This window comes from Cucumis sativus, chromosome 5 (assembly GCF_000004075.3).
Source record: "Cucumis sativus cultivar 9930 chromosome 5, Cucumber_9930_V3, whole genome shotgun sequence".
NCBI classification, from domain to species: domain Eukaryota; kingdom Viridiplantae; phylum Streptophyta; class Magnoliopsida; order Cucurbitales; family Cucurbitaceae; genus Cucumis; species Cucumis sativus.
Genome location: NC_026659.2, coordinates 13,777,781 through 13,792,264, shown reverse-complemented (window position 1 = coordinate 13,792,264; position 14,484 = coordinate 13,777,781). Strand labels below are relative to the sequence as shown.

At 30.3% G+C, this 14,484-nt stretch overlaps 2 protein-coding genes across 2 annotated transcripts; one reads left to right on the top strand and one right to left on the bottom strand.

The window, feature by feature from the left end:
- Window positions 1–1,357: 1,357 nt before the first annotated feature.
- Window positions 1,358–3,607, bottom strand: LOC101209233 (immune-associated nucleotide-binding protein 9). The gene is made up of 2 exons (XM_011656226.2): window positions 3,386–3,607; window positions 1,358–2,186 (listed from the first exon to the last, which is right to left on the bottom strand). Exons 1-2 carry the CDS (start codon window positions 3,570–3,572, stop codon window positions 1,495–1,497), a joined length of 879 nt encoding a protein of 292 aa, XP_011654528.1. The 5' UTR covers window positions 3,573–3,607; the 3' UTR covers window positions 1,358–1,494.
- Window positions 3,608–10,908: 7,301 nt separating this feature from the next.
- LOC101211204 (transmembrane 9 superfamily member 2) lies at window positions 10,909–14,484 on the top strand. Its single transcript, XM_011656225.2, has 7 exons — window positions 10,909–11,173; window positions 11,607–11,647; window positions 11,998–12,583; window positions 12,669–12,806; window positions 12,900–13,056; window positions 13,160–13,644; window positions 13,922–14,484. The coding sequence occupies exons 1-7, from the start codon at window positions 11,031–11,033 to the stop codon at window positions 14,139–14,141; spliced, it is 1,770 nt and encodes a 589-aa protein (XP_011654527.1). The 5' UTR covers window positions 10,909–11,030; the 3' UTR covers window positions 14,142–14,484.

The following is a 14,484-nucleotide window of genomic DNA, read 5'->3' as shown; positions in this document are numbered from 1 at the left end:
GATCGTGTATACATGATCGTGAAAATGATACACTGTTGTATAAGTAGTATCAACACGATCATGTAATTTTAAGGATGAGAAAAATGTGTCAAATCTAAACGATCATGTTGATCAGGTTAAACGATCGTGTTGACTATAGTTAGCAATCGTTTATATTATATCCACATGATAGTATAGTTATTTTTAAATGATGAAAAAAGGGCTTCAAATCTAAACGATCATGTTGACTATACTAAACGATTGTGTTGACTTGGTAAGTGATCTTTTAGATCATATCAAAGTGATATTTAAACGATCTTGATATTCTAGAAAAGGAGTTGGAAGAAAGAAATAGAAGATGAAGAAAGAAAGAAAATCTAGAAGAAGAGCGGAAGGAATCTGGAAGAGAAGATGAGTAAATAACAAAGAATAAGAAGAAAGAGGACCGACGAATCGTCTGCAATATCAAGTGCAAATGTGAAATTTATGAAAATATTTTACCGGCTTAATAGGCTTTTTGTTTTTGTTACACACGTCGTAAATATTTTGATGTTTTGTTACATTATATTTATGAAAATTAACAAAAAAATAAAGATCATCTTTAATAAAAAAAAAAATTAGATAACAAAAATCAAATGTTTTCAAACAAGTGGTTGTATGGGTATTAATACATTCCCTAAACTCAACAGTTTCAACATATCTTTAGAAAAATAGATCATTTTTATCTTTCCTATTTTTTAAAAAGTAGGGTGATCAATTATCCACTCCAAAATGATTGGCGTGGGACTCCAAAACCTTTCAACACAAAAAAGATATTTAGAGAAAAGGATGCGACTCTGGTGATTTTAGTATCTCTTCTAATATGAAAATATATTTTCATATATATAAATATACCCAATATATTGGATTAGCTAAAAAGAGAAATTATATTTGTTTTCTCAAAATAATAATTTTGAAGAGAAACTAATAACCAAACTATGAATTTGTTTAATACCATAATTCTTAACTTGGTTTGAAGAGGTTAGGAACAATTATGTTTCTATGAAAAGATATTGTTTTCAAGTCTTAACCTCAAGTTAATTACTTTTCGTACAACCTATACACTTCATCATTTTATGGATTCAACAAAAAAAAAATCATAAACAAATTTGGAGCATTTTTTATTCTTTTAAATTTTATATTTAGATTTCATATTTGTCTTTTACGGATCTTTTTTTAGTTGCTAATCATCAAACAGATCATGTTTTTAATCCTTAACAAAGTCAACATAATTCTAAATTCGAGGAACTTTTGAAAGATAATTGAGATATTCAACCAAAACTTCTAACATAATTTTTTAATTAATTAACAATATAATTAATCAAACTATACTGTCACATGACAATTTTCAAATATATATTTTATAGTATCAAGTAAGTTTCTTTCTTTGCAGTCTTTCACATTTTTATTTAGTATATATCTAATATACTAATCACTTAGGTACATATTTATTGAGAGTGCATGCATGCAATAGAGTCAGACAATAACACAACCTCTTGATTTTCTCCTGTGGGCATGATGTATAGTTTGTGGAGGCGGTGGTGGTGGTGGTGTCATAGGTGGCCTTTCAAGTGCGATGCGTAGACGATCGTTGAGGACTCGAATTTGATCAGTAGATTGCTGTTGAATTTCTTGTGCTTTCTGTTCTGCTTTAAGTCTTGCTTGTATTTCAAACTCCAATTGTTGTTCAAGCTTGGTTTTCACATCTTGCAACTTGGTCTCAAACTTGATGTTAGAAAACAAGCCATGAGTGTAGGCTTTTCCGCCATTTTGTTGTACAACTCCATGCACCATCTCTATAAGTTTCTCCACTTGCTCAATCTTTTTTGTTTCATTCTTGGTTTTGTTATTGAAAACCAAGCAGCGGTTCTTGCTAGCGGCTATGATATCTTTCAACCCCACAGGGCATTCTCTACCTAAGTAATCTTCCAATGTTTCATCGTTGTCTTCGAGTTCGTCACCTCCAGTGAAAAGAACAATGACAAAGTCTACAATTTTTGTTCCAAACAAAGTTTGAAGGGTTCGAACGGTGGCTATTTCTTCTTCTGAAAATCGAGTTCTCACTGAGAAAACTAAGATAATTGCATGAATACCTTCTTTCACTAAATCCACACATTTGACTATTTCTCTTGCAATGTATTCTGATCCAACACTTGAATCGAACAATCCTGCATACATATATCCCTTTAGATCATTCAAATCACCATTCAATTACAACATAACATATTACCATCTATTTAAATATATATAGAATATTATGCTTATGTGATAACGTACATTTAATGTGGCTGTTATTATTCTCTTGGCTGTTGTTTAGTTTTTTCATTATTGTTATTAAATTTTGGAATTATTTCATCCAAATTAAAGTGTTTTAACGCTTTATACTGTACATAAACTTACAGCCAAGTTCAATGAAAATATCCACAATGTTTAGATTTCCCATATTTTCATTATATGGTAAAAAAATTACTAAATTAATACAAAAGAAATAAATACAAAAATTTCATAACATTATAAATCTAATATAAATAATAGACATGCTTACATTTGTTTTTGTAACGTTGGTGCGATTATGAACATTCTCTCTCGACAATAACTAGTCTGTTAATATAAATATAAATACTTTTTCCAACTAAATTAGAGAAGTAAACAGCAATAACTTGGATTAAAGAGAATTTAGGAAGAGCTAGATTGAAGCTCGAGATTGCAAACTCACAACACTAGAACAATTGATTTGTTTCTCTTTCTTTCAGGTTTCCTATTGTGATTTCTTCTATTAAAATATAACTCATAGATATTAATAGAAGTCTTGTACCAATGTCTATTATCAATGACATTCTAAAATTTTGCTATATTTTGTAGATATTTTAGTTTTGTTATGTTATGTTTAAAAATGTTTTTTATTTCATTTATAAGATGAAAATTAAACTTAACTAATCTCACACGACAACTTGTCTGAATTGGGGTGTCAAAGAAACTCGTAAATAAATATTGAGATCATGTCTCCTTTTTTACAAGTAGGTCAACCGAGGGTGGTTATACAAATTGTATTTCTCTCTCCAACTAAAACTACTTGAATGAATAAAATAGTTATTAACACTGACCTTTCAAATAAAAGCATTAAAAATAAAAACACACAAATCTCTTTAGTTAACAATTAATCAAGGTGTAAATTAGTTAATATTTTAGACAGGGATAAGGAAAATAGTGGAGAATTGCCATTGGAGCGTCTCAACAATGTTCTCCAACGAGAGACAAGAAAACTTAAATACAAAGAAAGATTCATAGAACATGGGTTGAATGAACTTTTGGTGCATACAAATTACAAAGACATAACCTAAAGTATTAAATTAACATACTTACTTACCGGGGGTGTCAATAACATTTATGACCTGACCATTTTTTCTAACACAAGATTGCAACTCAGAAGATTTAGTAACACCAGAAGAACTTGTCCTTGATTTGAATGCTCTTGTTCCAAGAATACTGTTTCCAGTTGCACTTTTTCCATTTCCTGTACGACCAATCAACACTAATGTTAGTGGAGACACCATTACTTTGGCTCAATCCAATTATCATATATAATATATCTATCCCCTTTTATACACATACCCTACTCTCGCCTTCTATGCTTAATTCTTTTGATGTGGATGTGACTAAAGTTGTGGAAATTATGTGACATTGTTTCATACAGTACTAAGTATAAATTCTTAGCTTACTCTCTCCATGTCTAAATTGATTCCTTTGTCGGACTCAACCAAAACGTAAACAAAACGTCTAGGTCGTCATATATATATGTATCACATTTATGACATCAACACATTCACATTATTAGTCTATTGATGCTTATTATTTTTTATTTTTACGAATGTTTTCAAATGTAGCAAAATGAATCAAAATATTTTCAAAATATAGTAAAAGTTTAGATTTCATCCATGTCACTAGAAAAACTAATAGAAACGTAATAATGTTTCAATAAAATCGAAAACTTTTCTACTTTTAGTCGATTTTATCATTTTTCTTACATGACAAGGATGAGAATATTAATTCATGTTTTATGTTTGAAAGGATGAAAACCACAAATTTCTAATCCAAGCGAACCAAAAAATAAAATTGTCTAAATCATTTGTACTATTTAAGCTTATTTTTAATTCAAGTAGTGGGATAAAGTTTTCATAAAAGGTGTTTGAAAGGAAGAAAAGAAAAAGAATCCCAAACTGTAGTCGAACAAATCCTACGCCAACTGGAGTGGATAAATTCCTCATAAAGAGAGAGAGAAAAAATCCCTATGGGTTTTAGCTTTTCTATATATTGTTACTTTCTAATATTCCAAAGAACAGGTTCAAAATTTGTGGTTTTTTAATGAAAAAAAAAACAATAATAAAAAAATCAAATTATTTACCCTCTCCTCAAAAGATCACTAAAAACTGATAATGTTCAAAATACGTTGTCTTATTTTGCTTAAATCAGGATCGTTTTATTATAATACGCCTCTATTCCATGATTTTGTTGGTATCGAACTTAATTCAAGTCATTCTTGGTCTTAATATTCATTTCAATAATGAACAAGCACAATTTGGAGGTTTAGAGTGTAAATGAAGCGAATCACCGTGTGGAGCATTTAGGTCACGGTGTTGTGGCCCTAGACGAGTTGCAGTTAGACTAGAAAAGGGTCCCTTAATTTTCAACCATATGGCACAACATCATGGTGATGCCGTATGGCGTTGTGGCACTATGAACTTGAAACGAGGAATATGTGCTCGCAAGCATTGGGCACTGTGGCCCTGCCCTATTGAAGTTGGCCGTTGTCGCTACGTGTCCGAGACGACGCGGAGCGGCCGACGTCTTCAAAAGAGTTAGTTTTAAAAGAAAATAGGAGTCGTCACCAATCTTTTTTACAGTGTGATTGGACAGCGAAATAAAATAAACAATTTTTTTAAAAAATGGTCTGCAAAAAATAGAGTTGAGTTCGAGAGTCATTTGTGTGTGAGAAATGTATTAGCACCCCACAACACCCATTTAGAAAAAACGGTGGCCAAATTTCAAATCTTGAATTGAAAATATTTTTTAATTTATTTTAAAACTTATGTCTTATTTTATCCCTCTTTGCTCTAATATTTGAAACAGTGATATCATAAAATAAGTAGAATAATATTCCATTAATTAGACTATATATTGAAGGAAAGTTTCTCACTTTAAGAAAATGAGAAATTGTTACAATTTCTCAAAATCTATCATAGGCTAGTCTTGGAATAAAGATTTTTTTTTAAAGCAGCGATTAAATTTAGTTTTTTCTTGTGATCAACTAAATTGGAAGGGAACGTGACCCTTCCAATTTAGCAGTGATTTTTTTTCATAGGCTAGTCTTGGAATAAAAATCTCAAGCAGTGATTTTTTTTCTTTGGAAGTCCAAGATGTGATCCCTCATCTTAAAAATTCTAGGAAACTGAACTTCCAAATTTTCTAGATTTCATCATAGGATTTTTTTTAGCAAAACAGAAGTGTGTTATTAAAAAAGTTGATTAGGAAAACTTATGAGATATAGATTTATATTTTAAACTTTTTTAAAATTTTTAAAAAGAATTGTTTTAAAGTAAAAGTTTCTAAACGGCTAAAAAAGAAAACTTAAGAAAAACTTCAAAATTAGGTCAATAGAAAATAATGCACAATGAAATTAAACATATTACACAATGAAATTAAACATATTACACAAGTACAATAAAATTTTATTCTTTAGAAAAAAATATTGAGAATCGATCTTAGACTCCAAAAAATCGATTCTCTCACCTCAAGAATTTAGAAATAACTGACTCCAAGATATTTCTCATTCCATCGTCAAAATTTTGTTAGAATGATAAATGTAAAGATAAATATGATGCAAGAAGAAGAAAAATTAAATAATTGATATAAAATATCATAGTAATATTACAAAGTAAAAAAAATGTTCATAAATTTAATATTACATAATAATAATTTATTATGCATGCAACGAAAATAAGTGAAAAATTATATATATATATATATAATAGAAACGGTAAACAAAAATAAATAAAATAAAGGAAGAAATAAAAAAGAAAAGAAAAAAGAAAATGAATTTTTTAAAGAAAAAAATAGAGGACCCATGCTAATACTACTAATAATTATTATTATAAATAAAGTAATGATACACAAAATTAATAATAATAAGTTTTATATATATTTAAGTAATAGTAATAATAATTAAAATAAATAAAAAAGAATAAATAGTAATATATAAATATTATCAATAACAATAATAAGTATAGTAATAATAAAATGAAAACAATAAAAATATAAATATAAATACAATAACAATCCTATATATATATTTAATAATAATGACATAGTTTTGTATTGCTCATTATTCTTCTCTATACTTTTAAAGAGAAGAAAATAAATATCAAGATTTTTCTTAAAATCTTATGTCTTTTTCACTCTTTATATTTTTTTTAGGGAGAAGAAAAGATTAAGGTTTTTTTAAATAAAAGTAGAAGTAAAAAAAAGTCAACAAAAAAATCTTATATAATTCTTTTTCTTTCTCACTATCTTTAAAGAAAAAAGAATAGAGAAAAAAAAGTTCAAATCTCAAAGAAAATTTACTCATCGATAAGGTGCAGATCGTAAATCTCTACCACATGCAATCTCCAACAAAGTCTATTTCAACACGAGATTGATTTACTAAATAGAAACAAAAAAAAAAGTCAAAGATAGTAACATAATAAAATGAATAAAAAAAAACTTACCTTTTACCAAAACTTTTCTTCCAATTCGTAGAGATTCCCTAAAAGAACTTTTCTCTAACAAATTTTTTCTAAAAATTATTGTTGTAAGAAAATTTTCTCCCCAAAGAATTCTTTATTTAAGAAACTCTCCCCTTTTTCAAATGATAAACGTCCTATTTATAAATACGAGGTTTACCATAAATTAGAAAAAATAAAAAGAATAAAATCAAATTTTGATATTATATTAATAAAGGAAATTTCATTTTTCTTAAATAAATTAATTAAATTAAATGAAATATTTTGAGATTGTGTGAAAAATTAATTAATAAATTAAATGGATATTAAAAGTTTTTTTGTTTAAATTTGATTTTTTTAAAAAAATAATATAAATAAATCAAATATTTTATTAATTTATTTTTTTCCTAAGATGGGTAGAAATAAGTTTTTTTATAAATATTTTATTTAAAACTAAATAATTTATTTAAAATAAATTGATTTGTTTTTATTTCTTAAAACGATAAAAATGAGATATTTTTTTAAAATAAATAAATAAAAAGTTAGTCATTATTACTAATATTAGTATTTTAGAACGAATATATATGTGTAACATAAAAATAGGTGGCATAGAGTAGTTATATATATATATATATATATATATATATATATATATTTTGTAAAAACCCTCAGCCACCGGCCCTTGGGTTATACAACTTTACACACACTTTTCGACATTCTTAAGATACACTCTTAAACCTTAGGATTAAAGATTTTCTCACATTCCATCTTGTATTGTAGCCAAGGTATTCGGAATTTTATATTCATCTTTTGATTTGAACTCTTACGAAGTTTTGAATATTTATCTCTAGTGAACTTATTGAATAATTGAGTTCTTTCCTTGAAGTTATTCCTATGATTGAATGTATTTAGAAATATTGACAATTATAGTTAATTATATTTAATCTAGAGATGTCCATGGGGCGGGCAGGGTCGGGGATGTCACTCCCCCTTCCCATCCCCGCCTCCCTATCCCATCCCCATCTCCACCAATTTTCTCAAGGGAATGTGGCAGGTATTTTCTGTGGGATTTTGCAGGGATCGTGTTCTCCGCGAAAAATATTCCCTGTTTTTTCTTAAATTTAATCACATTATTCAATTCTCATCTACTTGAAATGTCTAATGTTGTTTTATTTTCAATATAATATTATCAATTTTCTTAATTAAAACAATTAAAATGTCAAATTCTCATTGTTTATAAAAATAAAAAATTCAATTATTTGAAAGATACATTTAGAAATTCATCCATAAAATTCAAAAATTCGTACAAAAATATCAAAGATCAATCCATAAGTATTTTAACAAAGCCTCCAATTACGTCATTTTAAAACATAACATGCTTTTTTTAAGAAAAGTTTACAAATGGAAAGTCAACCCACAACATATACACATCTTTTAAGAAAGGTTCACAACATAGAAATGGAATGAGGAAAAAAAATAAAGAAACAGAATAGAATGGAGAAAAGAAAGAAAGGAAGAATATCAATATATATATATATATATAATATATATATATATATATTTTAACTCTTTTACATGTTACTAAATAAATTAATAAATATTTGATTATAATTATAATTATATATTTATATTTAACTATATTTTTGTTGGAAGTGGGGCTAGGGTCAGAGACAGGATCGGAGAATGTATTCTCAGTCCTTGCCCTTGTGTGGCCAACTGGGGGAAAAAAATTTCTCCACTCCCTCCCTCATTCTCCGTCTATTGAGAGATTCTCCATCTCGTTCGGGGTGACGAGTTTAATGAACATTTCTAATTTAATCAATTGTTAAAAGTCTAATTCTAACACATAATTGTTAGGTAAAGAATGCATGATAACGAAAGCTAAGTTAGAATTTTTCATTGATTCGGCAATTTCAATCTAATGGCATTCGTCTATCTACCTTAGGCCTAAAGATTATTCAATTAAGCAATTCCAATTTGTTTGATCGACGTAGTTTTTAGCCTAAATTTTAATGCTTATTAATTTGCATGTTTAAGATGTTTCATCTAAACATAAAATTTATATTAATTTTGAATTGTAAGACGACACTCTAGTTTCTCTGGATGTAGCCGGCTAAGAAATAGTTCATTGTTTGCAAGAGATGCAATATGGATATGGATGATGAATCAATGAGTAAGTTGTTAGTCTAAAGTAAACTAAACTAAATCTAAGGGCTAGGTGTATTTTGTCTCATCAATAACTTTCAATCTCAATCTTTCAATTTGTGTTCTTAGTTCTCATTCAACGTCCTGGTTACCTTACAACAAGTAGATGTTAGTTAAGAAAAAATAGGAGCAAATATCGAACGAAATTTGTATTGGGTGGCAAATTAGTTTAGTTATTTTGCAAAAATGTTTTTAAGGGTTGTGATTTTGCAAATATAACAAAAATAATCAAAACTATGTTTTTATATGCATGGACTAGACTTTTTTTTGTCATTTTTGCAAATAATAAAATATGTGTGCTAGACTTAATTATTATAACATCTTTTGCCATTTTTGCAAGTACTCCAATATAGAATGTATGAAAATATTTTACTGCCTTTTCAGATTTTTCGTTTTTTTAGCCTAACCGTAAATATTTTGGTATTTTTATTACATTTATGAAAATTAATCTATAAAAAACGTTTTTCTTTAATAAATAGAAATATTGAAATTATACATGAGTCTCCCATTTGTCTAAATTTCTCTATAAAAAACTAACTGCAACCTTCAATTTTCCATCACCTATCTCCTCTACTCTTTTCTTTTCTTTGTTCTTTTTCAATTTTTCTTTTTCAATTTTTCTTTTTCATTTTTAATGTTTTAAAACTTTTTTTTTTTTTTGCCTTCTTCTTAATATCTGTTGGGGTAGAAATTTGGTTGTAGGTATTTTTCTAAGAAAAAAGAGGGTTAATAGCAACACCTCTGTTCCCAAGTCCCAATGTTTATTTTCCTTCTCAAACAAGTAATTATCTCTATCTTTTGAACAACGTATGTCCTCTCATATATACTTTACATAGTTTTTTTTTCTATACATGCAACAAATTCACTGAGAGTGGAGAAACACTTTGCTTTTGAGGTTCAAGAAATTTAGATACCAACAAAACCACAGAGAAGAGACTGATTGTTTGAATGCTTTTGTAGGTTTTTTTTTTTCCACTTTAAGGACGATGGATTTAGAGGTTTATAATCAAATTTACTATTTTTTTTTATCTATTTTTATTTTATTTTTTCTCTTTTCAAACTTTTTGTAAGTAAGTACACGCAAATTTAAAATAAAATTTAAATTTAAGAAGAAGATGGTTATAATTAAATATAATTTTGACCAACTTAACCAAAAGTGTCGCTTGTGCAAAATCTACATTGCATGATTTAAAAGTAAACTCTAAACCTCATTTCTCAAAACTTGCAAACAATACAGTTTACTTAAAATAAACAACAAATCAAAATGCAATTTATAGTCTAGCTTCTAAGAAAAACATAGCACTATAAAATAAAAAGGAAAATTTATGAATCTATTAATGTCTATGTATATGGGATAAAGTTCTAAATTTATATAAATACTGTAATTATATGAAGTAAAAGAAAAAAAAAATTATAGAATGTGAAGCATAATAATAGAAAGCCAAGAAACATATATTTAGAAGAAGTATATCTGAAGTCAACATGAGATTGAATAACTTTTTAAAGCAAGGATGATGATGAATTATGTTTAGAAGGAAACAATATAAGATAATTATATAGAGTGAAGGAAAAGAGATAGAGCATGGTTGTAGATGATGTGCAAATAGGCAAGAAGACATGTTAGTGGAACAAAAGTATAAAAGAAAAGAGAAATGATATAACATTAATTGGTACCCACCCGTTTGTTCAAATAATTTCATAGGTATAATCCAGAGTTCCCAAAACATGAACTCCAATTGAGACAAATTTGAAATAAATAGAAAAATATATATATATATATCCAAATTGGAAGGGAACGTGACCGACAAAAGTTTTCCAATTATACCTTTAAAAGGTGCCACGTGGGCGTCCGACTTGGCTTTCTATCGATTTTCTGTGGGTCCCAACACACACAATCTCTCTCAAACCGAAACACAAACTAGACGGTGGAAATAAGAAACATTAAGAACCCTTCTCTTCCTTCTCTTCCTTCCCATTTCTTTTCTTTCTCTATTTATCCCAATTCCTTCGTTCACTCCAGCTTCATCTTCCCGGAGATTTCCTGATTGGAGCATGAAGAACTCTCTGATCTTCACCCTTTTCTGGATCGCAATCTCTGCCATTCAGGTCGCACCCGATGCCTCCAATCACCGCTACAGCGAAGGCGACTCTGTTCCTCTTTACGCTAATAAGGTCGGCCCATTTCACAATCCCAGGTAATTCTTTTTTATTTTCTTCTAATTTCGATCCATAATTCAATCTGACCATTTCTTCTTTCTGTAACCCATCTTTTTTATTCTTGCTGCGCATTCGTTCATGTGCTTTCATTTTCTTTTGATTGCATCGTGGCCTGTATTTCAATCTTTTTTTTCGTTTTTGTTGAATTGAAATGGGTGTCTTTAACGTAGCACCTGAAATTATTTGGATTTGGGAAAATGAAATGCGGCCATTGGCGGTTGATGATTCGGTTTGGAGTGTTTTCATTAGATTAGATTAGATTAGATTAGATTGGTTGTTTATTATAATTATTGTTGTCGTTGTTATTATTATTATCCCGTTGGAATTTATAATTATTTAGCCAATTTTTGTCTGGTTGTTTGTGTTTTTTGTGTTAATTTCGCTGATCTTGGTTTTTCTGTGTCATTCCAGTGAAACCTACCGCTACTTTGATCTGCCTTTCTGCTCACCAGGTTTTCTCCTCTCCTTGTGTGATTACATTCTCGAATCTTGATCCATTGCGTCTGCCTAATGTTCCAGTTGCTTTCTCTTACTGTTTATTTTATTGGACTTTTCTATCACATCATTTTCCAGGAAAATGACAAAGAAAACTTACTCCATAGATATCTTTTTAAGCATTTGGTTTGCCCATCTTCTTTGTTCTTGACATAGAAATCGTTATAATTTGATTGAAGAAAACTTTGTCATTACTAATGAATAGCTTCCTTCTATCTCAGTCTCATTTTAAACGGCGTGTGTATGATTGCTGCACCTGTTAATATTTGTTTAGGTTCAGTTCATAAATATCATGTGATAATGTCAGGTGATGTAAAAGAGAAAAAGGAAGCTCTTGGTGAGGTGTTGAATGGAGACCGCCTTGTTAGTGCTCCCTACAAGCTTGACTTTAAAAGAGAGAAAGATACCGAAGTTGCTTGTAAAAGCAAGTTATCAAAGAAGGAAGTTGCTCAGTTTCGAGCTGCAGTGAAGAAAGATTATTACTTTCAGATGTATTATGATGATTTGCCTATCTGGGGTTTTATTGGAAAGGTTGATAGGGAAGGCAGGGATGATCCAAGTGAATATAAATATTTCCTGTTCAAGCACATCCAATTTGATATTTCCTACAATAGAGATCGTGTGATTGAAATTAGTGCTCGAATGGATCCTCATTCTGTGGTGGATCTGACTGAGGACAAGGATGTTGATGTTGAGTTCATGTATACTGTGAAGTGGAGGGAAACAGATACTCCCTTTGAGAAGAGGATGGATAAGTACTCGCAGTCTTCTTCATTACCACATCACTTGGAAATTCATTGGTTTTCAATTATTAACTCTTGTGTAACGGTCCTTCTTTTGACCGGTTTTCTTGCCACTATTCTGATGCGTGTCTTGAAGAATGACTTTATGAAGTAAGATTTATGAGTTAGTCTACCAAGTAAATATTTTCAACCTTCCAACATTTGCTAATCCGTTGCTTAAATTCCGTAACTTCAGGTATGCACAAGACGAGGAAGCAGCTGATGATCAAGAAGAGACGGGCTGGAAATACATCCATGGCGATGTCTTTCGATTCCCCAAGTACAAGTCATTGTTTGCGGCGGCCCTTGGTTCTGGCACCCAGTTGTTTACTCTGTAAGAAGCTTATCCTCATTCGTCTAAACTTCATGTTACATTACACCTACGAGTGTGAGACTCATATCTTCTCCTATTATTTTCATTTTTCAGTACAGTTTTCATATTTATGTTGGCACTAGTTGGTGTGTTTTATCCGTACAACCGAGGAGCTTTGTTTACTGCCCTGGTGGTCATATACGCACTCACGTCTGGGATTGCAGGATATACAGCATCCTCGTTCTATTGCCAACTTGAAGGATCAAACTGGGTATGTGGAGATAATTCTGTTTTTCACAAAAGTGTAATTTACGAGCATAAAACTAAATTGCTATAGAATGATCTAGTAACTTCTTTTCCCTTCTATTTGGAAGGTGAGGAATCTGTTGCTGACGGGTTGCCTCTTCTGTGGACCTCTTTTTGCCACATTCTGCTTCCTTAACACTGTCGCTATAGTTTACAACGCAACTGCTGCACTTCCCTTTGGCACAATTGTGGTGATAGTTCTCATATGGACATTAGTAACGTCACCATTGCTTGTTTTGGGTGGTATAGCAGGAAAAAATAGTCGGATTGAATTTCAAGCTCCATGTCGCACCACAAAGTATCCTAGAGAGATTCCTCAGTTACCTTGGTACAGAAGTACTGTTCCTCAGATGGCAATGGCAGGGTTTCTCCCATTCAGTGCTATATACATTGAGCTTTACTACATATTTGCTAGTGTCTGGGGTCACAAAATATACACAATTTACAGTATTCTATTTATCGTCTTCATCATCCTTTTGATAGTTACTGCTTTCATTACCGTGGCTTTGACTTACTTTCAGCTAACTGCTGAAGATCATGAATGGTGGTGGAGGTACACAAATTTTCTTACTTGGACACCTCCTCTCATCTCCCTAATGTTATTCCTTGCACTCATTCACTGGTTCACATTTTCTTCTCATTCACACATACACTTAAGTAGACAGTACATCATTTGGCCACATAGTTTTGTAAAATATTATTCAATCTGTTTCTTTTTAAGCCATTTTCATCTATTTCATTTTCTGCCATTCTCTTATCATAGACTTGAAGATCATAATGATTCACCCTACTTACCTCTTACCTGAATCGAATGCCTAATATCATTTCAGATCTTTTCTATGTGGTGGCTCAACTGGTCTTTTCATCTATGGTTACTGCCTGTACTATTATTACGCACGCTCGGATATGACGGGCTTCATGCAAACTTCTTTCTTTTTTGGGTACATGGCTTGCATCTGCTATGGCTTCTTTCTGATGCTTGGAACTGTAGGCTTCCGTGCAGCCCTGTTCTTCGTCCGTCACATCTATCGGTCGATCAAATGCGAGTAGCAGATTTGGTCTCTTTTTCTTTTCTTTTATTTTTTGCTGGGGAGGGAGGAAGAGAACACTTTGGTTCAGTTTTATCCCTCCGTTTTAGTTAAATGCTCCCCTCTTGGCTAGTGGTTAGGTAAAGCTTACTGAATGTTACCTCCATTCTGGGATCTTTTTTCAGATTCTAAAGTTTTCACAGATTTTGGCCGTTACTTCATCTTATAATCCTTGTTTTGTTTTTGTTTTTTCCTTTTTTTTGTGTTTCTTTCTACTTGCTGGACGAAAGGAAATCGGTTCTGTTAAATTCTATATTTATTTATTCATGTAGAGAAGCAGTGCTAAATATACAAATTGTTCCACA

Coding starts and splice junctions, on each gene's coding strand:
- LOC101209233 (XM_011656226.2), bottom strand. CDS start 3,572: ATGGTGTCTCCACTAACATTAGTGTTGATTGGTCGTACAGGAAATGGA. Junction 2,187..3,385: donor AAATGTTATTGACACCCCCG/GTAAGTAAGTAT, acceptor ATATGTATGCAG/GATTGTTCGATTCAAGTGTT.
- LOC101211204 (XM_011656225.2), top strand. CDS start 11,031: ATGAAGAACTCTCTGATCTTCACCCTTTTCTGGATCGCAATCTCTGCC. Junction 12,807..12,899: donor GGCACCCAGTTGTTTACTCT/GTAAGAAGCTTA, acceptor TTCATTTTTCAG/TACAGTTTTCATATTTATGT. Junction 13,057..13,159: donor AACTTGAAGGATCAAACTGG/GTATGTGGAGAT, acceptor TCTATTTGGAAG/GTGAGGAATCTGTTGCTGAC.